Raw genomic sequence first — 27154 nt, 5'->3', positions numbered from 1 at the left:
GTATTCAATTGTTTTTTTCCCCTCATCAATCCACGCACAATGCCCCATAATGACAAAGCAAGCAAAAAACTGAAATATCACATTTACATAAGTATTCAGACCCTTTACTCAGTACTTTGTTGAAGCACCTTTGGCAGGGATTACAGCCTCAGGTCTTCTTGGGTATGAAGCTACAAGCTTGGCACACCTGTATTTGGGGAGTTTCTCGCATTCTCTGCAGATCCTCTCAAGCTCTGTCAGGTTGGATGGGGAGGGTTGCTGCACAATTATATTCAGGTCTCTCCAGAGATGTTCGATCAGGTTCATGTCCCGGCTCTGGCTGGGCCACTCAAGGACATTCAGAGACTTGTTCCGAAGCCACTCCTGTGTTGTCTTGGCTGCGTGCTTAGGGTCGTTGTCCTGTTGGAAGGTGAACCTTTGCTCCGTTCATCTTTGCCTCTCTCCTGACTAGTCTCCTAGTCCCTGCCACTGAAAGAAATCCCCACAGCATGATGCCAGGTTTCCTCCAGATGTGACGCTTGGCATTCAGGCCAAAGAGTTCAATCTTGGTTTCATCAGTCCAGAGAATCTTTTTTTCTCATGGTCTGAGAGTCTTTAGGTGCAATTTGGCTCCAAGTGGGCTGTCATGTGCCTTTTACTGAGGAGTGGTTTATGTCTGGCCACTCTACCATAAAGGCCTGATTGGTGGAATGCTGCAGAGATGTAAATAAGGCAATAACATTTCTAAAAACCTGTTTCCGCTTTGTCATTATGGGGTATTGTGATGTCATTATGGGGTATTGTGATGTCATTATGGGGTATTGTGTGTAGATTGATGAGGAAATAGATTTATTTAATCCATTTTAGAATACGGCTGTAATGTCACAAAATGTGGAAAAAGTCAAGGGGTCTGAATACTTTCCGAAGGCACTGCATCAATCGTCTGGAGAATCACCTTTAGATTCCCCTGTTGCAGTAAAAAAGGAAATATGAGAATTGCAGAATGATCTCCAAGCCCATTTTTTTCTGAGTGAATAACCACATAATGTTTTGAATTATTCAACAGATTGGTTTTAGCCAGACAAAAACTAAAGACCTTAAGCTAATGAGGCTAATGAGCAAAATTGTGTCAATCTTTTTTCATCCATGGAAAGTCCAGTTCAATTGAATACACACAAGTCAATTCATGCATTTTATTACAATGCTTCAAATCTTCTTTAAGTAAGCAAGATCCTTGTTTCCCATAGCAACTAAAATCACAAAATATAGTATTGTATGGATTTGATGTGGAAAACAAAATGTATCCCCACAAAAAGGGTGAAGCAAAATCGTTATTGTACAAGCATGCCAAGACAAAGGCATTTCATATAAACTGATACACAACTGCAGTTAAAGTCTTGCTGAGGTTAGTGTTTCATTGAGTTTAGTATTATTTCATTCACATCCTGAGAGGGAGGGATAGTGCTCTTTCCTCTGCCTACTTAACCCCAGTACTGAACACCACTGTACACCAACCCTTACCTAACACCACCTGCCAACTCTGTTCATCAACAACAGAAAATATGTGACATTACAAACGAGAAAGGATGAGAGAAAGAAAGAGTGTAGTTTGGTCCTCACCCACACAATGGCACAATTCAGCCATCCTATTGACTTCAGCCACATACTGTAACAGTCAGTTCTAGTGCAAAGTCATCCTGACTCAATGTAATCCTGACTCAATGTAATCCTGACTCAATGTAATCCTGACTCAATGTAATCGTAACTCGTCTCCTGTCCCATCAGCTCCCCTGCTGCAGTCCACCAGCGGCCATTACCTCACTGCCAAATGACATCATTCAGATGACTAGTTGGACAGAGAGAGGAATTTCATTTTGCGTGCGTCGCCACGTGGCTGATGAAAGAGAGGAGGAGCAGTCCCTGTTCAATGATGATAGGAGGCAGCTTTGAAAGAGAAGAGAGTGGACAAGTCCTTATGCACTATTTACAATCAAAGGCTTCTACATCCTTAACTTCAAGTGGAATAATACAATAATATCATACAATTTAAGAGCCGTGGGGGGGTCATCCCGTCCTGTTTCAGAGAGTCACACAGAGTCAGCAGAGAGAGCTGCAATGGGAGCCCTGCATGTGTTACTGTAAAGAGGTCCTGAAGTATAAAGTGCCTCTGCTGTATAAGACTTTGGAGTAGCTGCCTGCTGCAGTCCACATGCTCCTGGAGGGGTTTGGGGGTGACCCCACACCCTCACCCCGTGGTCAGGTCTGAGTCGGGGGGTTCCAGGCTCTCAGCGATGTCCTCCAACTCGTCCAGCAGCTCTGAGAAGGAGGGTCTCCGGAACGCATCCATCTGAACCACAGGATAAGAGGACAACAAGCGTTAGCTTCTGCGGTAGATCGCACATGCACGTCTTTCTCACACTCTTGTTATTGAGGTGGATTCTATCACCATGTTCAGATGCTGTCAAAGTGCATTCTAGCGCTACGCACAGAAACACAGACAGTGCGCCTTTGAAATGGAATTTTCCAGACGATCACAGAGATCGTATTCATGATAAATGCTGCGGATATTGGCTCAAACTTAAATCACTTTAAAAGGGACACCTAAATAAACACTGTGTTGGTCGGTCCCCTCCTCTCCCCTCCCCTCCAGTCCACACTGACCAGACAGCAGTTGGCTGACAGCTCCAGGATGTGTCGTGGACAGCCCTGCACCATCTTACTGAAGGCCTCCATGTCTAGACCATAGTCCTGCAGAGAGAAGAAACACAATGTCAAATGCATTGTACACCATTTGTACAACATGTGTTTGTATGGGAACATAGATTATCACTAAGTAGTTACAGGTTAGAGAGCTAGATCAGATAACCAATGTCATGGCAAACAAGAAAAGTTATGAGACCACAACTATTGCTGTAGGCTACTGTTCACCCCACTTTTGATATCCGGGGCCTACTGATGTGTGTGGATGTGTGGATGTGTTTAACTATACTTGTGGGGACCACAGGAATAGTAAACAAACCAACATTTGACCAACTGGGGACATTTTGTTGGTCCCCACAATGTAAAATGCTACTTCTGGGGGGGGTTAAGGTTCGAATGAATGTTAGAATTAGGCATAAGGTTCGTTTTAGGGTTTTCGAACTAGGGTTAGGGTTAAGGTTAGGTTTTTGTGTTAATGTTAGGGTACAGGTTGTGTTCAGGGGTTAAGGAAGTGTGTGCGGTTGTGCGCCAGTGTATGCGTGTGTTTTGTGTTCACCCGTGTTCTGGGAAGGATCTCAGGATCTGCTGGGATCCGGCCCAGAATCTCACACAGCATGATCCCAAAGGAGAAGACGTCCACCTGGAGAAAAAGCAGTTATCTTGTTTACTCAAGTCCTACTTCCATTATTACATTGTTATGAATTACTACATGTGTTAAATGAAGGTTAAATAGACAGCAAAAAGCAGTGTACTAAACTGGGATGCAGAGAGTGTGTGTAGGCTACCAACCTTGCGGTCGTAGGGTTCCCCTCGGAGCATCTCGGGTGCCATCCAGAAGGCAGATCCCACCAGAGACATCTTCCTCTCGGGGTCGTTGACCGGCAGTTCCACCATCACCTCTCTGGCCAGACCAAAGTCTGTCACCACCGCCTCCCTGCCCCGATACGTCTCCCGGATCAGACAGTTCTGAACACACAATGTTCAGACAACAGTTATATACATATATGTGACAAAATATGCAAGTATAGTGTAGAGAATCATTCTAGCATCTAAATCGCTGAGAAATATATTTTCCGTAACCAAAAATATTGTATTTTCAGCTGTTAGAAGCTGGTGTACAGAACCGAAAGTAAAAAAGAGACACAAAAACGGGAAGCATAAAAATAGAGCACACTGCTTCCAATGAGAATGACAGATCTATAACTCACATTTCTACCTGAATTTTGTCAGGTTGCCCAAAAAGTTGTAGCTTGAAACGTACAGTAGATATTCATAGAGCCGGTGTTCACGAGAAACACAATCATTGAAGTCATACAGTAGTCACACCGCAGTGCAACATGTTGACCACAAGAGGTCAGTGTGATACTTCTACATCCACGCAACAAGGCAACATAAACATCATCCATTCAATAAACGTCTCTATGCATTTGAGCCTGGAGGTAGCAACCTATTTCCATAGAAAGTGTGTGTGTGTTTCTACATGATAGGAAACACCTCTTTATTCAGTGTTGAGTGCTGACAGGTATGAATTATCACTGTACTGGAGGTCAAACCACAAGATTCTCAAATGTACATAGAGGCACAGGGACGGAGGATAGAACACAGTCATAACATTGAATACAACTGTCAAAACACACTTAAGATTACTGATCTGCATATGGCTCCTGCATTAAACAGTAGCCATATGAAACCAGCTGGTTTAGCAGGCTGCCTCACAATCCGGTCTGAAACGTCCCTTCACCAGCCATCCTCTCTGAACAGTGAATTATTGAGATGTGACCTGGGGGCCGAGGTGGCCATTTTGTTGTCCCGATACTAGTGATGACAGAGTGGAACAGTAACGTTCGACCAAAACGTCTGTGACAGTGATTTAGACTGTATCCGTATGTAGACCTATGGGTCGGTGGCTAGACAGAGACGATCCGTATCTGTGTTATATATAGAGTATAGAGATCTCCATAACCTCTGTCCCTGATGCTGGTGACTTGGCTGGTCCTAGTTAGAGCAATGCAGGGCGTTTCCTGACACACCGTGGGCCTGTAGTGACACAGCAATGGGAGGATCACAACCAAACAGCCCGTCGTTATCTCATCACTGATGTGTTTTACCACCAAAGAGAGGAGTTTGGACTGTGATGGACAGATAATGAGAAAGGGAGACATGCGTGTGTGTGCGTGCTTTGTATATAAACAACCCCCCTTTCAACCCGTTTACATACAGGGTTATCTAGGAGGTGGAATTACACCCACCTTACTGGCACTACAGACTAGAGTCCTGTCCAGGGGGTGTACTTGTACATCATGGTGCCTCATGCTACAGAAACAGGAGACAGGCTCCTGCCCTTTGGGCTGTTTTGGCCTGGTCAAGGCTTACTGACTGACTGACTTACGGTATAATGTACATGTGCAGGAGTTGGGCCTGTCTGGCAGCATCCCTAATGGTACTGCCTGGTGAAGTAGGTACATGTGCAGGAGTTGGGCCTGTCTGGCAGCATCCCTAATGGTACTGCCTGGTGAAGTAGGTACATGTGCAGGAGTTGGGCCTGTCTGGCAGCATCCCTAATGGTACTGCCTAGTGAAGTAGGAATTTCCATCTGAGAAAGGCTTGTTCTTATCCTTTCACATAGTTGTCCAGTGGAACTACAACTGACGGTGAAGAACGCAGACCCTGGAGCTTGGCATGTGCGTTGTATACAGTGAAAGGCTCAGTTCTGCGAAAGCTGCTGGAGGTCAAATCGGCATTAGGTTAGGTCCCTATCAGGAGGGTTTGTGTAGGGGGGGCAGATAGAATGGATGTCTAAGGCGGCTCCACGGCTACGTGCTTGAGAAAATAGTCGGCGGACCCCAGTTATCTGATTGACAGATCAAGAAATAATCAGAAACATTTATTTTACTTGTCCTTGATACCTTCAGTCAACTTCCAACTGAATGTCTGATACATGGGGGAAAATGACGTCAAATGAAAGTGACATGCTTTTTTTATATTTTGGAGCCCAGATTGCATTAGTAAGGTACTTGGCTCTGGCACCACTGTAGTTATCTGTCCAGATGTGACCCGAGCCCGACCGTGGTGTTTCTGTGTGTGTGTCTACCTTGGAGTTGAGGTCTCTGTGGTAGATGTTCTTGTAGTGCAGGTAGGTCATGCCTCTGCTGATGTCACATGCCAGATCCACCTTCTCCCTCCAACACAGTGACACGTCCTCCTGGGCCAAGAGGTCCTCCAGACAGCCCCCACTCACATACTGACAGCACAGAGAGAGGCTGCGTAAGAACAATAGATATCCTATATCCAAGGGTTATACATATACATGGCAATCTACTCCCTCAAAACAACCGTGACTACTGCCATGTGCACAAAATACAGAGGAGGGAATGTGCTGTTGAGATGCCTTACGTGTTTCTATGTGATGTACCATATAGATTGGGTTTCTAGGAGTTTTACATAGGCATCCCAGTCTCTTCCCTTCCAACACTGCTACTATGGTGACATGCACACATGTACTGAGAGGAAAACACATCTGCTATCTGTGATCATCAACACGATCATAAACATACTGACAATCTTACCTCCAAGATTGGATACAGTTTATCCTCCCGCACGCAGATTCCAAGATACCTAGGAAGAATCAGAAAACAGATGATAATAACGGTTAGCATTTAGTATCACAATGTCAAGCTCTTTTTGCAACAACTACACATCTTCCTCTAAAAACAGGCATTTGTCATATGTTGGACAGGGACCGACCGGACAATGTTGGGGTGTGAGAGCTTCCGCAGTAGACTGATCTCTCGTACGATGCTGTCCTGGTCCACGTCGTTCTTATAGATCTTGACCACCATCACTTTTCTTGTGGTACAGTGTGACACCTAGACAACAGAGGGCGATATAGTGTATTTCTATAGTGCCGTCCTTGCTCAGGGTTGATTGACAACAGTTGGCGCGATCTCACTGTTCTGCATTTGTACAAGTTGTAAACGAGGCTGGATCTCTTTGAACTGAAGCGAACGAGAAAAACAAACAGTGAATCGCTTCTTGTATACCAACACAACACAAAAGCGTGCTAAAAATAGAACGACTTAAGCAACAGCCTTAACTTCCTGAGGTGATTAAAGTTTACTGCATCCTATTGTCTCTCTGTAAGGCAATACACCATGTTGCCTCCACAGTAGCATCCTCTGTCTGCATCCCAAAAGGCACTCTTCCCTATGTAGTGCACTACTTTAGACCGGTGCACTACATAGGGAATAGGGTGAAATTTGGGATTCAGCCTTTGACTGTTTGGCACAGGTTCTAGGAACCATCCATGGCTGACTGACTGCAAACTAATTACGCTCCTATCAGGACTGGGCTTTATATCGCCATATCAAATAAAATAAAATTTTATTTGTCACGCGCCAAATACAACAGGTAGACCTTGCAGTGAAATGCTTACTTACAAGCCCTTAACCAACAATGCAGTTTTAAGAAAAAATAAGTGTTAAGAAAGTATTAACCAAATAAACTGAAGTAAACAATAAATAAACAAAAATAAAAATGAAAAATATAAGAAAATAGAAAACGGGGTACAGGTCAGTGTAGTCGAGGTAATTGAGGTAATATGTACATGTAGGTAGAGCTAAAGTGACTATGCATAGATAACAGAGAGTAGCAGCATAGTAAAAATCGAAGGGGGGTGGTCCAGGAAGCCATTTGTTTAGCTGTTCAGGAGCCTTATGGCTTGGGGGTAAAAGCTGTTAACTTCTTTGAGTATCTGATATGGGCAGAAAGCTTAAATTCTTGTTAATCTAACTGTACTGTCCAATTTACAGTAGCTATTACAGTGAAAGAATACCATGCTATTGTTTGAGGAAAGTGCACAATTTTGAACATAAAGTTATTAATGAACAAATTAGGCAATTTGGGCAGTCTTGATACAACATTTTGAACATTATTGCAATGGTTCATTGGATCAGTCAAAAAACTTTGCACATACACTGCTGCCATCTAGTGGCCTAAATCTAATTTGCACCTTTGCTGGGATAATATATTATGGCCTTTCTCTTGCATTTCAAAGACAGTGCAAAAAAAATACAAAAGAACGGTTGTTTTTTTCTTCGTATTATCTTTTACCAGATCTATTGTGTTATATTCTACTACATTCATTTCACATTTCCACAAACTTCAAAGTGTTTCCTTTCAAATGGTGCCAAGAACATGAAAACCCTTGCTTCAGGGCCTGAGCTACAGGCAGTTAGATTTGGCTATGTCATTTTAGGTAAAATTGAAAAAAAGGAGCAGATCCTTAGATTAATTAAGAAGCCTTTTGGACCTAGACTTGGCGCTCCGGTACCGGTTGCCGTGCGATAGCAGAGAGAACAGTCGATGACTAGGGTGGCTGGAGTCTTTGGCAATTTTTATAGAGGTGTGGACAGGAGTGGACTGAGCACGCACCCCTGAGGGGCCCCTGTGTTGAGGATCGGCATGGTAGATGTGTTGTTACCTAACCTTACCACATGGGGGGCGGCCCATCAGGAAGTCCAGGATCCATTTGCCGAGGGAGGTGTTTAGTCCCAGGATCCTTAGCTTAGTGATGAGCTTTGAGGGCACTATGGTGTTGAATGCTGAGCTGTAGTCAATGAATAGCATTCTCACATAGGTGTTCCTTTTGTCCAGATGGGAAAGGGCAGTGTGGAGTGCAACAGAGATTACATCATCTGTGGATCTGTTTGGGCGGTATGCAAATTGGAGTGGGTCTAGGGTTTCTGGGATAATGGTGTTGATGTAAGCAATGACCAGCCTTTGAAACCACTTCATGTCTATAGACGTGAGTGCTACGGGTCGGTAGTCATTTAGGCATGTTACCTTGGTGTTCTTGGGCACAGGGACTATGGTGGTCTGCTTGAAACACGTTGGTATTACAGACTTGGTCAGGGACAGGTTGAAAATGTCAGTGATGCCACTTGCCAGTTGGTCAGCGCATGCTCAGAGTACACATCCTGGTAATCAGTCTGGCCCTATGGCATTGTGAATGTTGACCTGTTTAAAGGTCTTCTCACATTGGCTACAGAGAGCGTGATCACACAGTCATCCCGAACAGCTGGTGCTCTCATGCATGCTTCAGTGTTGCTTGCCTTGAAGCGCACATAGAAGTAATTTAGCTCGTCTGGTAGGCTCGTGTCACTGGGAAATTCATGGCTGTGCTTCCCTTTGTAGTCCGTAATAGTTTGCAAGCCCTGCCACATCCGACGAGTGTCGGAGCTGGTGTAGAAGGATTCAATCTTAGTCCTGTATTGACGCTTTGCTTGTTTAATGGTTCGTCGGAGGGCATAGCGGGATTTATTATATGCGTCCGGGTTAGAGTCCTGCTCCTTGAAAGCATCAACTCTACCCTTTAGCTCAGTGCGGATGTTGCCTGTAATCCATGACTTCTGGTTGGGGTACTGTATGTACATATACGGTCACTGTGGGGACGACATCATCGATGGGCTTATTGATGAAGCCAGTGACTGATGTGGTGTACTCCTTAATGCCATCGAAAGAATCCCTGAACATATTCCAGTCTGTTCTAGCAAAACAGTCCTGTAGCTTAGCATCTGCATCATCTGACCACTTCCGTATTGAGAGAGTCACTGGTACTTCCTGCTTCAGTTTTAGCTTGTAAGCAGGAATTGGGAGGATAGAGTTATGGTCAGATTTACCAAATGGAAGGTGAGGGAGAGCTTTGTCCGCATCTCTGTGTGTGGAGTAAAGGTGGTCGAGAGTTTTTTGTCCCTCGGTTTGCACATTTAACATGCTGGTAAAAATGTAAGTTTCCCTGCATTAAAGTCCCCGGCCACTAGGAGTGCCGCCTCTGGATGAGCATTTTTTTCCTTCTTATGGCCATATACAGCTTGTTGAGTGCGGTCTTCGTGCCAGAAACAGTTTGTGGTGGTAACTAGACAGCTATGACAAAATATAGATGAACTCTCTTGGTATGCAGTGTGGTCTACAGCTTATCATGAGAAACTCTACCTCAGGCGAGCAAAACCTAGAGACTAAATTACATTTTGTGCTACAGCTGTTATTGACAAATAGACACAGACCACCACCCCACTGTTCTATCTTGCCGATGCCCGGAAAACCCAGCCAACTGTATGTTATCCATGTCGTCATTCAGCCACGACTCGTGAAACGTCAGATACAGTAGTACAGTTTTTAATGTCCCATTGGTAGGATAGTCTTGATTGGAGCTCATCCAGATTATTATGCAATGATTGCATGTTGGCTAATAGGACTGATGGTAGAGACGGGTTACCCACTCGCTGTCTGATTCTTACAAGGCACCCCGACCTACGACCCCTATATCTCTGTCTCTTCTTCATGAGAATGATGGGGATCTGGGCCTTGTCCTGTGTCTGAAGTAAATCCCTTGTGTCCGACTCGTTAAAGACAAAATCTATGTCCAGTACGAGGTGAGTACTCACTGTTCTGATATCCAAAAGCTATTTTCGGTCATAAGAGACAGTGGCAGAAACATTATGTACAAAATAAGTTACGACACGTAACGACACGATAGAAAACACGCACAATAGCTCAATTGGTTAGGAGACCGTAAAACGGCAGCCATCTCCTCCAGCGCCATTATCTCTGATCCTTATCTGAGCATCTGGGAGTTCCAGCTCAAGACAAACACGCTAACAATAGCAGGAAAGCCACAGTGGCCCTGCTACAATTGTGACCTGACATGGCCTCCAAGGAAAAGGACTAGGACTGTTGAAGAAGCTGCCAGTGTTCAGTCATGATCATTTAAATGTTGTTCACTTGACTCTACAGACAGTACCTCACACCGAGACAGTATTAAGGGAACTTAAACTGTGTTCCTTTGTCTCGTGGGAATATGAATGCAGAGAAGAACATGTTTGCAGTGTAATTACTTGGGCATGTTGTGTCTGATGCTCTGAGGGGTGTTTAAGGGATCAGCCAAGGCATAATGTTGTCAGTTTTGACACCGGAGTTGGCAGTAGACTAAATGTAGGTTGCTCTTTGTATGGGACTGTATTGTATGTACAGTATGTACTCTGTTAAATATGTTGTAGTACACTTATCTGGATGTGTGCCATTTAAAGCTTGATGCCACTTTTGAAATTTGCTGATTTAATGAGGTAATTGTAACTGAAACAAACATGGTAATTAAATCATAGACTTTAATTAGAGGGTGTGTGGAAGGTCAATTCTGTTTTGCTCTATCTTCCGCGCACACAAGTGTACGCATAAATTTTTTCCCCACAGCCATTTCCAAAATGAACAGGTTCGTACCTTGTACACCTTGGAGAAGAAGCCACTGCCAATCAGCTCGGCACTGAAGTCTTCCCAGAATTCCAGCTTGCGGACGGCGGTGCGTAGCTTTTGCCATCGGTCCACCTGGCAGTAGGTGTCTGCTGCCTCTCCGAGCAGTGTGGGGCTGCTGGGTTCAGGGGTCACCTCCACCTCACACCTCATCCTAGGCAGCTCGTCTGGTGAGGCACGGGGCCAAAGGGTCAGACACTTAGTCTCACTCACTAGCCATAGCCCAGTGTTAAAGCCATCAAAGGCACTAGAAATGTCTCTGCGCTCTCCTTCAACCCAATTTAGACATCTTGGAGGCAAACACTCTAAACTAGTAAACATGAGGGAAAAAAGCTTCTGAAAAAGGAAATTGATTTCATCTTTAAGTGGGAGCGCTTTCAAAGATAAATATACTCATTTAAAATGCAAATGAAACCGATTCAGAGGAAAGGGAGAACTGTTTGGTGAGCTGAAACACATTCTGAGACCAGAACATCATTTGCACAGAAAATATATTTGGAATGCATTAGAATTAATTCCAAATAACTTTGCAATTTACATCTAAGAACACCAGTGATTTGACTTGTATCTTCGAGACTGATACAACTTGTAGTCTAACTGCAGAGTATAAGCCAATATGGTACTTCTGTGAGAAAGTTCCAGAGGTCATTTGTCAAGGTAATCTACTATTGGCTGACCTAACGGTGTCAGGTTTAACACCCAGTTGGAGATGCACACTCGCGGTTTAGATTGATTATTCTTTGCTTTTGCGGTGTGTAACCTAAAACTACAAACACATACGTCAGTAGAGGTCTATGACACCATCACAACAGCATATGTCATTGGTGCATTCAGCTCCAAGACAGAAAACACAAGGTTAAAGCCTTGGTTACTGTATGTGACACCTGCTCAAGGCCAAACAACCTCCTACTTGTTGTCTCCTCACTGAGAGAGGCTTGTTCACACAGATATAATCAGACAAGCTTCTCATAGCTTCTGCAATGGTGCAGAGTTGAAAATGGTTATGCTAAATATTTTCATTGCGATGGTCAGATAAGGTAGGCGTGACAATACTGTAGTGGGAAAGCACACATGGTGACATAGATGTAATCAAATTAGTTTTATGGGTAGAACATTGTTTGTTATGACAATGTCACCATCTAGGGCAAGGCACCCATGAACCAGGAAGAAGCCATGAGAAACTAGATTCTTAAGTGTTTACAAATCCTCTAGGGTCAGTTTAGCGCACGTGTAAAAAATGTTCTAAACGTTTCCCATTTGCAAGTGCAGGAACGTCTTTAATGAAAAGTCTTCAATCACAAGTGACAAGTGGCCACAATATGGCTGCAGTTATCTCTATTCGGTTTCTGGCAACATCTGATGTTGTCACTTTGACATGGAGTGGATTGGGTGGGGAAATCACCCTTGAGGCAGATAGTTCAGCCTTGATGTGACAGACCGAGTTAAACATGACTTCCCAGGCTGCCAAGTTCCCTAAAGTGAAGTGACAGATTTCTCCCTTCATCCAAAGGTCCCTCTTTATCCGCAGCAAAAACAGAACACGCTTTCTATTTTCTTCCCGAGGGCCTTGAGAGGGCTTATTTTGCTCCATTCCCACTCTTTCCCAACATATCTGACACCATAAAAAAGACCGATATCGGTCGAGCCCCAGTTGGAATGTCACGGTTGGGTAAGAAAGTGGAATGACGATGGTATCTTTGCGGGAAAGACGCTACGGCAAATTTCCAGTTAGGCAGCTGTGGCCGTGTACCCTGAGAAAGCCAGTGAACTCTGACCAACCACCAGGCTACACACAGGTCACCAGTTGAGGCTGCTGAAGTGAGGACGGCTCTTAATAATGGCTGGAGCGGAGCAAATGGAATGGCATCAAACACATAGAAACCATGCGTCTGATACCCTTCCAATAAAACCGCACCAGCCATTACCACGAGCCCGTCCTCTCCAATTAAGGTGCAGGTCACATACAGGCCCCTGTATTACACCTCCCTGCTATGTGTAAACACAGGCCACTGGCAAGACAAGGCCTCTGAGACAGGGACTTCAACTGAAAGGTCAGAGAGTCTTACAAACAAAGTCAGGCCAAGAGTTCAGTACTCCAAGGAATGTCATAATCCACAATCATACAGTCATGGCCCTCTGGGCACACTCTGGTTGAATCAATGTCGTTTCAACATGATCAATGTATTGTCTAATCAAATATAACGTTCAACATCATTTCAGCCACCCAATATACTGCATATTGAATACAGTTCAGGGTGAAAAAGTAGAATTTCTAAGTAGAAGTTTCCATGCAATTTCAACGTATACATACTTCTGATGATTACGATGAAATTACCTTGATGTAACAAGCACAAATATAAACGCAACATGTAAAGTGCTGGTCCCATGTTTCATGAGTCTAAATAAAAGACCCCAAAAATGTTCCATACGCACAAACATATTATCTCATCAGATTTTGTTCAGAAATTTGTTGACATCACTGTTAATGAGCATGTTATTCTTTATCAAGATAATCCATCCGCCTGACAGGTGTGGCATATCAAGAAGCTGATTAAACAGCATGATCACTACACAGGTGCACCTTGTGCTGGGGGCAATAAAAGGCCACTCTAAAATGTGCAGTTTTGTCACCAACACAATGCCAATGCCATTGAGGGAGCACGCAATTGGCATGCTGACTGCAGGAATGTCCACTAGAGGTATTGCTAGAGAATTGAATGTCCATTGCTCTACCATAAACTGAATAGTATTTCTGTTTGTAATAAAGCCCTTTTGTGGGGATAAACTTATTCTGATTGGTTGGGCCTGGCTACCCAGTGTATTTAACCATCTACCAATAGGTGCCCTTCTTTGCGAGGCATTGGAAAACCGACCTGGTCTTTGTGGTTGAATCTGTGTGTGAAATCCACTGCTCGACTGAGGGACCTTACAGATAATTGTATGTGTGGGGTACAGAGATGAGGTAATCATTCAAAAATCATGTTAAACACTATTATTGCACCCAGAGTGAGGCCATGCAACTTATTATGTGACTTGTTTTGCACATTTTTACTCCTGAACTTATTTAGGCTTTCCATAACAAAGAGGTTGAATACTTATTGACTCAAGACATTTCATCCTTTTTTATTAATTTGTAAGCATTTCTAAAAACATAATTCCATTTGGACATTATGGGGTATTATGTGTAGGCCAGTGACACATGTAATGCATGTTAAAGTCAGGCTGTAACACAACGAAATGTGGAAACAGTGACAGGGTGTGAATACTTTCTGAAGGCACTTTATGTGTTGGGATGGAAAGGGGTTTGGGGATGTCATTTCCATAGACTTTGACAGTCTTTCCCAAACTGGGTCAAAACACCTTACACAACCTGCATCACGTACCTCTAACATGCAAATAAAGTGGATTATTAAAAGTAACATATTTGTGGCTCCTAGCAAACCACAATCACTTGTTGACTGTCCTTGTTGATTGTTCTTTGTTGACTTTCGATGAAGGATTCTACCTTTAAAAACAAGAAAATATTTGTCTTGAGAAACTAGTCATGACTTGTTGAATGGATGAGAGAGAGATTGGGAAAGCGAGAGCACAAAGAGTCTGTGCACATTTGTGTGTGTTATGTGCCGCAGGCCCATTGTGTACAAGACAGATGTTATTATTATTATATCATTTAATCAACAACAGATGAACACGTCAGTGTGGATGAGAGCTTGTAACGTCACCCCAACATTAAAAAGCCATCACGGCTCAATCCTTAGCCATCTACGATGCGGGGGTTTGCCAGTAATGGCTTTCTTTCTTTTTAACCATCCTCTTACAGCAAAGGCTCAATCCAAACTCCCATGGGCAGTCCTAGCAGCCACACTCTACTCTGCACAGCCATCAGTCCAATGAGTCCATCAGTCCTCCCCCTGGCTCTCTCTGCAACCCCGGGCATCCTGACACATCCTCTCACACAATCTGCTTACCAGCCCCCCCCACCACCCACCCACCCACCCACCCAGAGTGGCACAAAGCACACCATAATAGACAGATGATTGACAATGCAATACTAGGGGGAGTGGAATAACCTCCTCTCACTCAGCGACTGAGCTAAACAAGGCGTAATGTTGTGTACAGACATGCAGACCGGGCTTGGAGGGAGGACATGTTAGATAACTTAAGAGGTTAAGAGGTTTACATAGAGAGATGTATCTGAAATCCTTTACCCCACACTTCCTGTCTCATGTCAACTAAAGATCAAATCCTGTTTAATCTCTTGTCAGATTTGTGAAACGATTGCTTCTGCTCATATCTGCATACAGTGCCCCGTTTATTTCCTTCATTCCAGCATCAGCCTTTCAGCACTATGGGATATGTGCATCGTGCATATTTCACTGCACACAGTCAATATCTAGTCATATCCAATCATCTTTCATTGATAGGCTAATGTTTCCTTTCCGCACCCATCTTTTGCTTTGTAACATATTGCTTTCTAACAACCAATGGTGTACAGTACAGTATCATATCAACACAAACAGGCAATTACCTGGTGAAATATTAACTTTCTGCTGCCATGAGCTATCACCTATTGTACATGACACACACAGAGAAACCTGCTTGGCTGGTCCCTTACCGTAGCACATTTATTCTCTTATAGGACTGAAACTGTTCTGCGCTTCCTCCTCACATTCTCTCCCACTAAAACTCTCAAAGCGTGCAGGAGAGTGGGCAGAAAGGCCTTCCTCGTGTGTGTGTGTGTATGCGCATGTCTGTGTGCTCATGTATGTGTGAGTGCGTGTGCATGTGTAGATTAATGAGAACTAGCTGAGTTTGTGTGGGCTAAACTGTCTGTCCGAACATTATATCGTGTATGTGTGAGGGCAGGGGCGCAACTTTCACTTGGGACGGGGGAGACTGGGATGGGGACATGTGATTCTGATTCCCCCTCCAGTTTTATAATTGGAATGTGATACAAAAAGAGGCAGCGGTGTGCTTTAAGACCATGTGGACGTCTCCGAGCGGTCGGGTAGGCAGTTTGGAGTGTTTATCCCACTGGATAAAGATAAATATACAGTACCGGTCAAAAGTTTGGACACACCTACTCATTCAAAGGTTTTTCTTCATTTTTAAAACTATTTTCTACATTGTAGAATAATAGTGAAGACATCAAAACTATGAAATAACACGTGTCATGTAGTAAACAAAATATTTTTTATATTTGAGATTCCTTAAAGTAGCCACCATTTGCCTTGATGACAGCTTTGCACACTATTTCTGTAATATATATATATATATGTCCCCCCCACTTCTAAAACCAAAGTTGCACCCCTGTGTGAGGGTTTATTCGGACTCTTGCAGGGGTTTGCACTGAGTGGTCCTCTGGAGCGTTACGCAAACTCTGTCTGCCTGTGTAATTCCCAAGGAGAAATGAATGTGTGAGTACGACATGTCTGAGTATACGAGCTACTGAAAAAGAGAAGGTGGTTGTGCTAATAGGAGTACAGTATGTACCCTGTATAAGTATGGAAAGACAGTGAGTGATAGATGGGAGAGGCAACCACGATGCAAGCTGGGTTAAGCGTTGTTGGACACGTGGAGGGCCACCCACCACTAAACAATCACAGAGCCACTCAGCCCTGATTTCATGAGAGGGCCAGAGAGAGGCAGAGACGGGGGAGTCAAAAAGAACAAGGCCTTGTGTGGGTGATGTGATGAGCATAACAATATATACAAATAAACCTGATCAACAACAACAACCTTACACTGGCCAGCAGCACAGGCTGGCTCAGACTCAATTAGTTATTTAATACGCAATTTGATATCACTCTCGTATGCAATACAGTTAGTCTAAGATCCGTATAGGCGATGCAACAAATGAGATCAGGTTGAAAATGGCCGGAATAGAGCTTTTCCAAATGGGCCTCCCACGTGTGGATAATAATTCATTTATGCTCCTGTGTCATGAGGCTGCATGGAGAGCTGGCAGGGTTTGGAATTGTGTTGATGGAAAGAAGCATCAGGTCCTGACCTGGTTGGACTTTGCTGTGCTGGGTAAATAATTCAGTCTAGTGGAACTCTAGAGCTGCTGCTGGCTCTCTGCTCCCTCACTTTCTGGCCCCGTCCCCTGTGACATGGCTCTCTGCTCCCTCCCTCTCTGGCCCCGGCCCCTGTGACACAACTCTCTCAGGTTACTTCCTGTCACCCTAGAGGGTTTAGCTCCTGGGGTCACGACCTGCGGCTTCCATAAGGTCAGTCTGTGTGCATGTTTGGGGAGTTTGTGTGTGTGTGTGTACGTGTGTGATAAACTGCTGGAAAAGACTATGTAAGGAAACCACCTAGGCAGAGTTCAAGGTACATCATGTAAAACATAAAAAACACTGACTCCTTCAGGAAGTTATTCAGGGTGTGGGACTGTAGATATCTTCATGCTGAATGGCTAAGCGTCTTGGGCAGGGTGCTCTAAGCTCCTAATGCCGTGATCATTATATTCGACATGAGAGACCTACAGTGGAAGTCAGAAGTTTACATACACTTAGGTTGGAGTCATTAAAACCCGTTTTTCAACCACTCCACACATTACTTGTTAACAAACTATAGTTTTGGCAAGTCGGTTAGGACATCTACTTTGTACATGACACAAGTCATTTTTCCAACAATTGTTTACAGACAGATTATTTCACTTATAATTCACTGTATCACAATTCCAGTGGGTCAGACGTTTACATACACTGAGTTGACCGTGCCTTTAAACAGCTTGGAAAATGGCTTTAGAAGTATCTGATAGGCTAATTGACATCATTTGAGTCAATTGGAGGTGTACCTGTGGATGAATTTGAAGGCCTACCTTCAAACTCAGTGCTTGACATCATGGGAAAATCTAAATAAATCAGCCTAGACCAAAAAATTGTAGACATCCACAAGTCTTGTTCATCCTTGGGAGCAATTTCCAAACGCCTGAAGGTACCACGTTCATCTGTACAAACAATAGTACGCAAGTATAAACACCATGGGACCACGCAGCCGTCATACCGCTCAGGAAGGAGACGCGTTCTGTTTCCTAGAGATGAACGTACTTTGGTGCGAAAAGTGCAAATCATTCCCAGGACAACAGCAAAGGACCTTGTGAAGATGCTGGAGTAAACAGGTACAAAAGTATCTATATCCACAGTAAAACGAGCCCTATATCGACATAACCTGAAAGGCCACTCAGAAAGGAAGAAGCCACTGCTCCAAAACCGCCGTAAGAAAGCCAGACTACAGTTTGCAACTGCACATGGGGACAAAGATCTTACTTTTTGGAAAACTGTCCTCTGGTCTGATGAAACAAAAATAAAACTGTTTTGCCATAATTTACCATTGTTATGTTTGGAGGAAAAAGGGGGAGGCTTGCGAGCCAAAGAACCACATCCCAACCGTGAAGCACGGGGGTGGCAGCATCATGTTGTGGGGGTGCTTTGCTGCAGGAGGGACTGGTGCACTTCACAAAATAGATGGCACAATGAGGCAGGAAAATTATGTGGATATATTGAAGCAACATCTCAAGACATCAGTCTGGAAGTTAATGCTTGGTCGCAAATGGGTCTTCCAAATGGACAATGACCACAAACATACTTCCAAAGTTGTGTCAAAATGGCTCAAGGACAACAAAGTCAAGGTGTTGGAGTTGTCACAGGGAACTAGGTGTGTGAGGAATGGAATCAGGCGCAGAGAGTTCCACAGGGAACTCCAAAGTGCACTTTAATATGGCACAAACAAACAAGCCCACAACACAGGGCGCGGAAATATATGGACCACCCAAAAACACAGGGTACCAGGTCCAGAACACAAACACACCTAACTAACGCACACACGTAACACAAAATTAATCCCCCACAAAACAAGGGCGGGTAAACCTACTTTAAATAAGGAAGCCCATCAAGCGCACACAAATAGACACAGGTGCAACTAATAAGACAAAACAAACAGACAATGAAAAAGGAATCGGTGGCGGCTAGTAGGCCGATGACGACCGCCGAGCACCGTCCGAACAGGCAGGGGAGCCAACTTCGGCGGAAGTCGTGACAGGAGTGGCCATCACAAAGCCCTGACCTCAATCCTAAATTCAATTTGTGGGCAGAACTGAAAAAGCTTGTGCGAGTAAGGAGGCCTACAAACCTGACTCAGTTACACCAGCTCTGTCAGGAGGAATGGGCCAAAATACACCCAACTTATTGTGGGAAGCTTGTGGAAGTCTACCTGAAATGTTTGATCCAAGTTAAACAATTTAAAGGCAATGCTACCAAATACTAATTGAGTGTATATAATCTTCTGACCCACTGGGAATGTGATGAAAAAAATAAAAGCTGAAATAAATAATTCTCTCTACTATTATTGTGACATTTCACATTCTTAAAATAAAGTGGTGATCCTAACTGACCTAAAACAGGGATTTTTTTTACTAGGATTAAATGTGAGGAATTGTGAAAAACTGAGTTTAAATGGATTTGGCTAAGGTGTATGTAAACTTCTGACTTCAACTGTATATCCACAGATTGTATTCCTTTATTCACATGTACTGTACACATTTTGCTTCATTGTCATTCTCCAGGTCACATTATCTCGTCAAGTGCCGGTGGTGGGAAGAGTCAGACTTAAGGAGTATCAATCAGACGTCAGTGACTGAAGCCTGATAGCACTATTAATGGATCAGATTTCTGACAAACACTTGACCAACCAAAGACAAATTACAATCTAGGCCCAGCATCTCTGAAGGGAATGAATAGATGGAATGGGTGAGAATGGTTCAGCACCAGGCTACCAGGCCAGGTGCCTGAGTACAGAACAACCTGATGTTCAAAGGCTCAGCTAATCCTCACAGCTCTGCCACATTCCACAACCCTGCCCAGGACAGCTACCTTCCAACCTAGCTACTGCTGGAGCACAGTCTGCTACTGGTGGTGAACTCTCTACCACTGTTACCCTGGCACACCATCAGAGAGCCCACGGAGACTGGCTAGAAGCAGCGGAGGGCACCTACTATACAATGCAATGGATAGGATATTACTGGGTTCTACACCAACTAAACAAACAATACCCATGAAAACAGTTTATTGAGGATGAACATTTTCCCTGACCAGAACTGTGTATAATGTAGCAGCTTCGTGTGGGATTCAGGTTGTTTTCAGTTCAATTGTGTAGGCAGGCTTTTTAAGTAGATATGTTTAAAGTTAAAGTGCGCCCAGTCATGCTAGTTACTTTTTATGAAGGATTAACCAGGAGAGAAAACGGGGCTGTAGGAAGGATCTTACTTAGGACGGGGGAGGGATCTACCTTGCCTGTGTGTCATCTAAAACAATCCAGGATGTGAGAAGGCACAGCATCGCAGTGCTAGAGGCGTCACTACAGACTCTGGTTCAATACCAGTCTTGGTCTTAGCCGGCCGCGACCGGTAGTGCGGCTTGGCCGGGTCGTGTTTCGGAGGACGCATGGCTCTCAACCTTAGCCTCTCCCGAGTCGGTACGAGAGTTGCAGCGATCGGACAAGACTAACTACCAATTGGATATCACGAAATTGGGGAGAAAAAAAAGGGGTAAAAAGTTTGTTTTTTTAAAATTCCAAAGCTGGTCACCACGTGGCAGGGTTCAGCCAGCAATTGCGTGCCAGCATTGTGGCACACAGGGAAAGGCTAACTCGTGTGGCTAAGCCCCTAATGAATCGACTCCCTTGTCCATGGACAAACCCCCACAGATGACCTACGCACATTCATTCAGCTACTTTGCTCCAACTGAACAATCGACTGCAACCACAAAAAAATGTCCCAGGAGTGAAACACCACAGAGCAATAATATCAATATAACCAAGGACGGTACATGGTAAACAGAAAGCACAGACAAAACGGACATCACTCCTAGCGGGAGAGAACAGTCTTAAGAGCATATCTCATTCCTTCTCTAAGTGAGTGAGAATGACTTCTAGATCTGATGAATGCTTTGTACCTGCAGAAAGGACACTGGGTAAGAAATCTGATCTTGTCATTAAAACGCCATAAGAGACTGGGCTGTTCTTCAGGCTCAGAGACAAATTACCACAGACTAGCCCAACAGCCATATTGCCTTTGTCTAATGCACCGTGGATAGATCCGTAGGCTACCTTGCGTACCTCTTACAAAGGCTGATGCAAATCATCTATCCATACAATATTTCTACCAAGTGTGCTGATATTTAACTAAATCTTCAGGTATACTGGGTGTGCATCCAGTTAGTGTAAATATCAATACAAAAATACAGTATGTGAATTATAATAATGTAAAGTTAATTTTCTGTCTTACCTGTATATCAGGCACTGAATCAACTGTAACCCCCCCCCCCCCTTTTACAGAACCTCCTGTACTGAAGGCCCACAATGCCTGTTTTGTTGTCTGATATTAATAACCGATTTATGACTTGTCATCCTCTGTCCTCGTTCAGGGGGGCAGTAGCACAGTTCCTGTTCTTGCCCTGCTCCTGGACAAATCTAATAAGACCAACCACACGCCACAGGCAACCAAGGCTCTCCAACTCTCTGATTCCATTGATGCCTAGCGAGCTCATAACCGTAAAGCAAGAGAGCACACTTTCTATTCAAACAGGCGCAAAACATTCTCCCAAATCGATGTCGTGCTATTATCTACTCTTCTATTTCCTTTAATCAATAAAATATAAATTTGACATACAGTACGAGCCTATCTGATCATAATGATTATTACTGCCAGATACACATTTCAGAATCTCCTAAAAGAGCCACAAGATTATGCTTTTCCTTACTACAAGAGATCCTACTCTCTGTGAACAATTTGAACTGAATTGAATGAATTCAAAATTATTAACAAAAATTCTGTCGATGATCCTCTGATTTTTTGGGACGCCATGAATAAAATCACAATTAAAAGAAGATATCATAAATGGGAAAGATTTTAACGGATGTCAGAGACTTCTCTCAACAAACACTTTTTTCAAACCAGGTAGCAACTACTCTTTTCAAAGAGGAACTAAATCTATTGATAAGACAGAGAGCAGAATCTGCCATCCATCGAGTTAGACTCAACCATTACTTCCATGGTAATCGACCCAGTCGTCTACTGACCAACAAGCTACGCAGTAATGATCAATTAGCCAATATTGCAACTATTGAATTTGAATCAGGTGAATTACTATCAGAACCAAAATGTATTAACCAAAGATTCTCCCCCATTTTAATAAAGAATTGTATACCTCTGATTGTAAATCCACACCAAGCCAGATCAAATCAAATCAAATTTTATTGGTCACATACACATGGTTAGCAGATGTTAATGCGAGTGTAGCGAAATGCTTGTGCTTCTAGTTCCGACCGTGCAGTAATATCTAACAAGTATTCTAACAAAGATTGAGTCCTTTTTAAAAAAAGATATAAGAACTCTTCTCTCAACGGAGGAAGCCGGCTTGCTGGAAGCCCACGTCTTTCTCCATGAAATCAAAAGGGCATATTGGATAGCATGAATAAAGGCAAATTACCTGGTTGTGATGGTATTCCTCCTGAGGTCTATTTAACATTTTGGAAACAATTAGGTCCACTGTTACTTGAAATCATTAACTCAGCCATTCACAACGGTTCATTTGGAAAGGACGTAAATAGAGCACAAATTTGGCTGTTATAAAAAAAAAAGGTAAGGATGCCCCCTATCTTTGATAAACACAGATTGGTACATCTGGACTAAAGAGGGTTTGTTAAAAAAACTATTATCCTCAGATATCCTCCATCATGTATTACATATCTTACATGCTTCATCAGAAATCAAAGCTCCTTTGGGCAGTTCTCTCTCTCGACGCAGAAAAAGCTTTTGATAGACTAGAATGGTCGTATCTTTGGTCGGTTTTGGAACATATGGGACTTGGCTCCAATTGTATTCATATGATTAAAATACTATATACCAATCCCTCAGCCATAGCAATAAAAAGGCAATACATGCTTTGTTCCATTCAGAATAACTATAAGTATCAAGCAAGGTGATCCCATCTCACTTTTGCTCAAGTTATAAAATAATCTAACCAAATCTGCCCTATGGAATCTCTACTTATGGAATCCCAATAGATGCCCATTTTAAATATTAGGGAATAGATATTTCCTTCCTTAGATAAAACCATTGCCAGAAACACTCAATTCAATTTGGCCTCATTTGATGGACTAATATCTCAGTTGCTTTAACCAGAAAAATATATTTTGTCAAAATGAATATATTGCCACGGCTGAATTTCTGTACTTCATTGCTTCCCTTATCTCCCCGTTCTGGCTTTTGGGATAAAATCCATAGCGCGATTTAAACACTACCCGCAAAAAAGCAGTCTCAATGTCAACAGTGAAGAGGCGACTCCGGGATGCTGGGCTTTTAGGCAGAGTTTCTCTGTCCAGTGTCTGTTATTTTGCCCATCTTAATCTTTTATTTTTATTGGCCAGTCTGAGATATGGATTTTTCATTGCACCTCTGCCTAGAAGGCCAGCCTCCTGGAGTCGCCTCTTCACTGCTGACGTTAAGACTGGTGTTTTGCGGGTACTATTTAATGAAGCTGCCAGTTGAGTACTTGTGAGGCGTCAGTTTCTCAAACTAGACATTCTAATGTACTTGTCCTCTTGCTCAGTTGTGCACCGGGGGCCTCCCACTCTTTCTATTCTGGTTAGAGTCCGTTTGTACTGTTCTGTGAACAGCATAGGTGGAATTTTTTTTTAAATTCAATGAACTTTAATTAAATGAGTTGACTCTTCACATGGGACGGTTTCACTGAACAACAAAAGAAAGCGAATATTGAATGATCCCCAATGACCCATCGCATCTCCCAAAAACGATTTCAACATCTGTAAAATGATAGTCCAGAAACGAAAGCTTTGGTTGTCTTCCTCTCAAGGTTCCATGTCTTCTCCCTGGACCTCCTCAATGTCCACCTCTTGAACATCAGACTCTGAGGCCTCATCTTCACTGTCACTTTCCAACCTTGTTGAGGATGGCTCGTTGTCAGGCTCAAAAAGCCTTAAATTTGCCCGGACGGCCATCAATATTTCAACCCTTATATTGGTCAGTCTGTTGCGTCCGTGTTCCCAAACAAGGACCAGTTGCGCTCTGAGGCGGCTGATGTTGGTGGGATTTGGAGGATGATGGAGGCAACAGGGGAAAGAGCCTCTGATCCACAAAATCCCTTCCACCAGGTGGCTGATGAGATATGTTGGCACGACTGCCATGTTGCATCTCCATCCCAAAGCCCTTGCTGGGAAGTGTACTTCGCCAGACTGCCAATAACCTTGCCCTGATCCAGGCCAAGGTGGAGAGACACGGTAGTGATGAAACCATAGGCCTTGTTGATCTCTGCATCAGACAGGATGCTCTTGCCAGCATACTTGGGGTACAACATGTACTCTGCGGCGTGTATGGGCTTCAGGCAGAAGTCTTCATGCTTTTGATGCATTTCAAAACTGCAGTTTCCTCTGCTTGGAGCAACAGTGAAGTGGGCAGGGCAGTATGGATTTATTCTCTTACATCTGCAAGCAGAGTCTGAACATCAGACAGGATGGTATTGTCTCCATCAATCCGTACAATGGCTGCTGCTATAGGTTTCAGGAGTTTCAGGCTGCTTACCACACTCTCCCAAAATAAATCATCCAGGAGGAGCCTCTTGATGGGGTTGTCCATATCGGCAGACTGTGATATGGCCATTTCTTGGAGAGACTCCTTCCCCTCCAGAACACTGTCAAACATGATGACAACACCAGCCCAATGGGTGTTGCTGGGCAGCTTCAATGTGGTGCTCTTATTCTTCTCACTTTGCTTGGTAAGGTAGATTGCTGCTATAACTGGATGACCCTTCACATACCTAACCATTTCCTTGGCTCTCTTGTAGAGTGTATCCATTGTTTTCAGTGCCATGATGTCCTTGAGGAGCAAATTCAATGCATGAACAGCACAGCCAATGGGTGTGACGTGAGGGCAGGACTCCTCCACTTTAGACCAAGCAGCCTTCACTGTCTGTCACCAGTGCAAATACCTTCTGTGGTCCAAGGTCCTTTATAGACTGCCTTCAGCTCATCTGCAATGTAGAGACCGGTGTGTCTGTTGTCCATTGTGTCTGTGCTCTTGTAGAATGCTGGTTGAGGGGTGGAGATGATATTGTTAATTATTCCTGGCCCACGAACATTCGACCACCCATCAGAGATGATTGCAATACAGTCTGCTTTCGCTATGATTTTCTTGACCTTCACTTGAACTCTGCATCCAGCAAATTAGTAGATAAAGCATGTCTGGTTGGAGGGGTGTATGCTGGGTGAAGAACATTCAGAAATCTCTCCCAATACACATTACCTGTGAGCATCACAGGTGAACCAGTTGCATACACAGCTCGAGCAAGACATTCATAAGCATTTCTCTGACTACGTTCCTCCATTGAGTCAAATAAACTTCTGATTACAGGAGGACCATGAGCTGTTGCTATCGATGTGGTGTCTGATTCATCATTTTCACCATGAAAATGATCTTGAGAATCAGCTGTACATGTGATGGACTTTTGTCAGAGGTTGCTTGTTGTGAGCGCTGAGGGAACTTTATGCACTTGGCCAGATGATTCTGCATCTTTGTTGCATTCTTCACATATGATTTGGCACAGTATTTGCAAATGTACACAGCGTTTCTTTCTACATTAGCTGTAGTGAAATGTCTCCAAAAAAAATACAATTCCATGTACAGATAAATAGTTAAACAGTTAGATTAAACAAGTCCTTTGTAGGATAAATGTTTTAAAATGAAACATATATGGAAACAGGTGAATTAACACTCCTCAGTTAGCAGGCTCAAGCAAGCTAAAACCCACATGGTAGCAAAAACTAACTAGCAGAAATGATTAACAAGTTAGAAATGATTTAAACACATGTGTGTATGTCATATAAAATATATTCACCCCACCCAGTATTGTAATCAAAACTTACCAGAATGCATGTCGTCCTTGGCTCAGACAGTGTAGTAGTGTGGGCTCAATAGCATCTCATTAGTGTGCAAGATCTTGAGAATCAGCTGTACATGTGATGGAAGATTACACTGTGCATGCAGAGGGTTGCAATTCTATTGAATTGGGGATAGCAACCCTAATCTACACACAATACCTCATAATGACAAAGTGAAAACAGGATTTTTGAAATGTTTGAAAATGTATTAAAACCCAGAAATACCTTATTTACAGAAGTATTCAGACCCTTTGCAATGAGACTCGAAATTGAGCTCAGGTGCATCCTGTTTCCATTGAGATGTTTCTACAACTTCATTGGAGTCCACCTATGTTAAATTCAATTGATATGGGACATGATTTGGAAAGGCACACAGATGTCTATATTATGTCCCACAGTTGACAGTGCATGTCAGAGCAAAAACCAAGCTATGAGGTCGAAGGAATTATCCGTAGAGCTCCGAGACAGGGTTGTGTTGAGGCACAGATCTGCAGAAGAGTACCAAAAACATTCTGCAGCATTGAAGGTCCCCAAAAACACAGTGGCCTCAATCATTCTTAAATGGAAGAAGTTTGGAACCACCAAGACTCTTCCTAGAGCTGGCCACCCTGCCAAACTGAGTAATCGGGGGAGAAGGTTCTTGGTCAGGGAGGTGACTAAGAACCTGACAATCGCTTTGACAGAGCTCTAGAGTTCCTCTGTGGAGATGGAACAACCATCCAGAAGGACAACCATCTCTGCAGCACTCTACCAATCAGGCCTTTATGGTAAAGTGACCAGACGGAAACCACTCCTCAGTAAAAAGCACATGACAGCCCGCTTGGAGTTTGCCAAAAAGCACCTAAAGATTCTCAGACCATGAGAAACAAGATTCTCTGGTCTGATGAAACTCTTTGGCCTGAATGCCAAGCGTCATGTCTGGAGGAAACCTGGCACCCTTTCTATGGTGAAGCATGGTGGTGGCAGCATCATACTGTGGGGATGTTTTTCAGCGGCAGGGACTGGGAGACTAGTTAAGATCGAGGCAAAGATGAACGGAGCAAAGTATAGCGAGATCCTTGATGAAAACCTGCTCCAGAGCGCTCAGGACCTCAGACTGGGGCAAAGGTTCATCTTCCAACAGGACCACGACCCTAAGCACACAGCCAAGCCAAGAGACCTGAAAATAGCTGTGCAGCAACACTCCCCATCCAACCTGATAGAGCTTGAGAGG

General features: G+C 43.6%; 1 protein-coding gene across 4 annotated transcripts in view; it reads right to left on the bottom strand.

Annotated features, from left to right (window-relative positions):
• Positions 1–1158: 1158 nt before the first annotated feature.
• The window catches only part of LOC110509724 (PKc_LIMK_like_unk domain-containing protein), a 28213-nt gene continuing 2217 nt past the window's right edge, over positions 1159–27154 (bottom strand). For 3 of the 4 annotated variants that reach the window (XM_021590789.3, XM_021590787.3, XM_021590788.3), the window contains 8 exons: positions 10954–11150; positions 6424–6545; positions 6246–6294; positions 5771–5920; positions 3469–3645; positions 3236–3319; positions 2641–2727; positions 1159–2326 (listed from right to left, as the gene is read on the bottom strand). In XM_021590789.3, the coding sequence (XP_021446464.1) occupies positions 2225–2326; positions 2641–2727; positions 3236–3319; positions 3469–3645; positions 5771–5920; positions 6246–6294; positions 6424–6545; positions 10954–11136 (954 nt within the window). In that variant the 5' untranslated portion in view covers positions 11137–11150 and the 3' untranslated portion in view covers positions 1159–2224. The remainder of the gene's footprint in view (positions 2327–2640; positions 2728–3235; positions 3320–3468; positions 3646–5770; positions 5921–6245; positions 6295–6423; positions 6546–10953; positions 11151–27154) is intronic. The other variant, XM_090227022.1, reaches the window with a different exon arrangement.

This window comes from Oncorhynchus mykiss, chromosome 29, assembly GCF_057628025.1.
Source record: "Oncorhynchus mykiss isolate SJ-2025 chromosome 29, ASM5762802v1, whole genome shotgun sequence".
In the NCBI taxonomy this organism is placed as follows: domain Eukaryota; kingdom Metazoa; phylum Chordata; class Actinopteri; order Salmoniformes; family Salmonidae; genus Oncorhynchus; species Oncorhynchus mykiss.
This window is presented reverse-complemented; position numbering and strand designations above follow the sequence as displayed.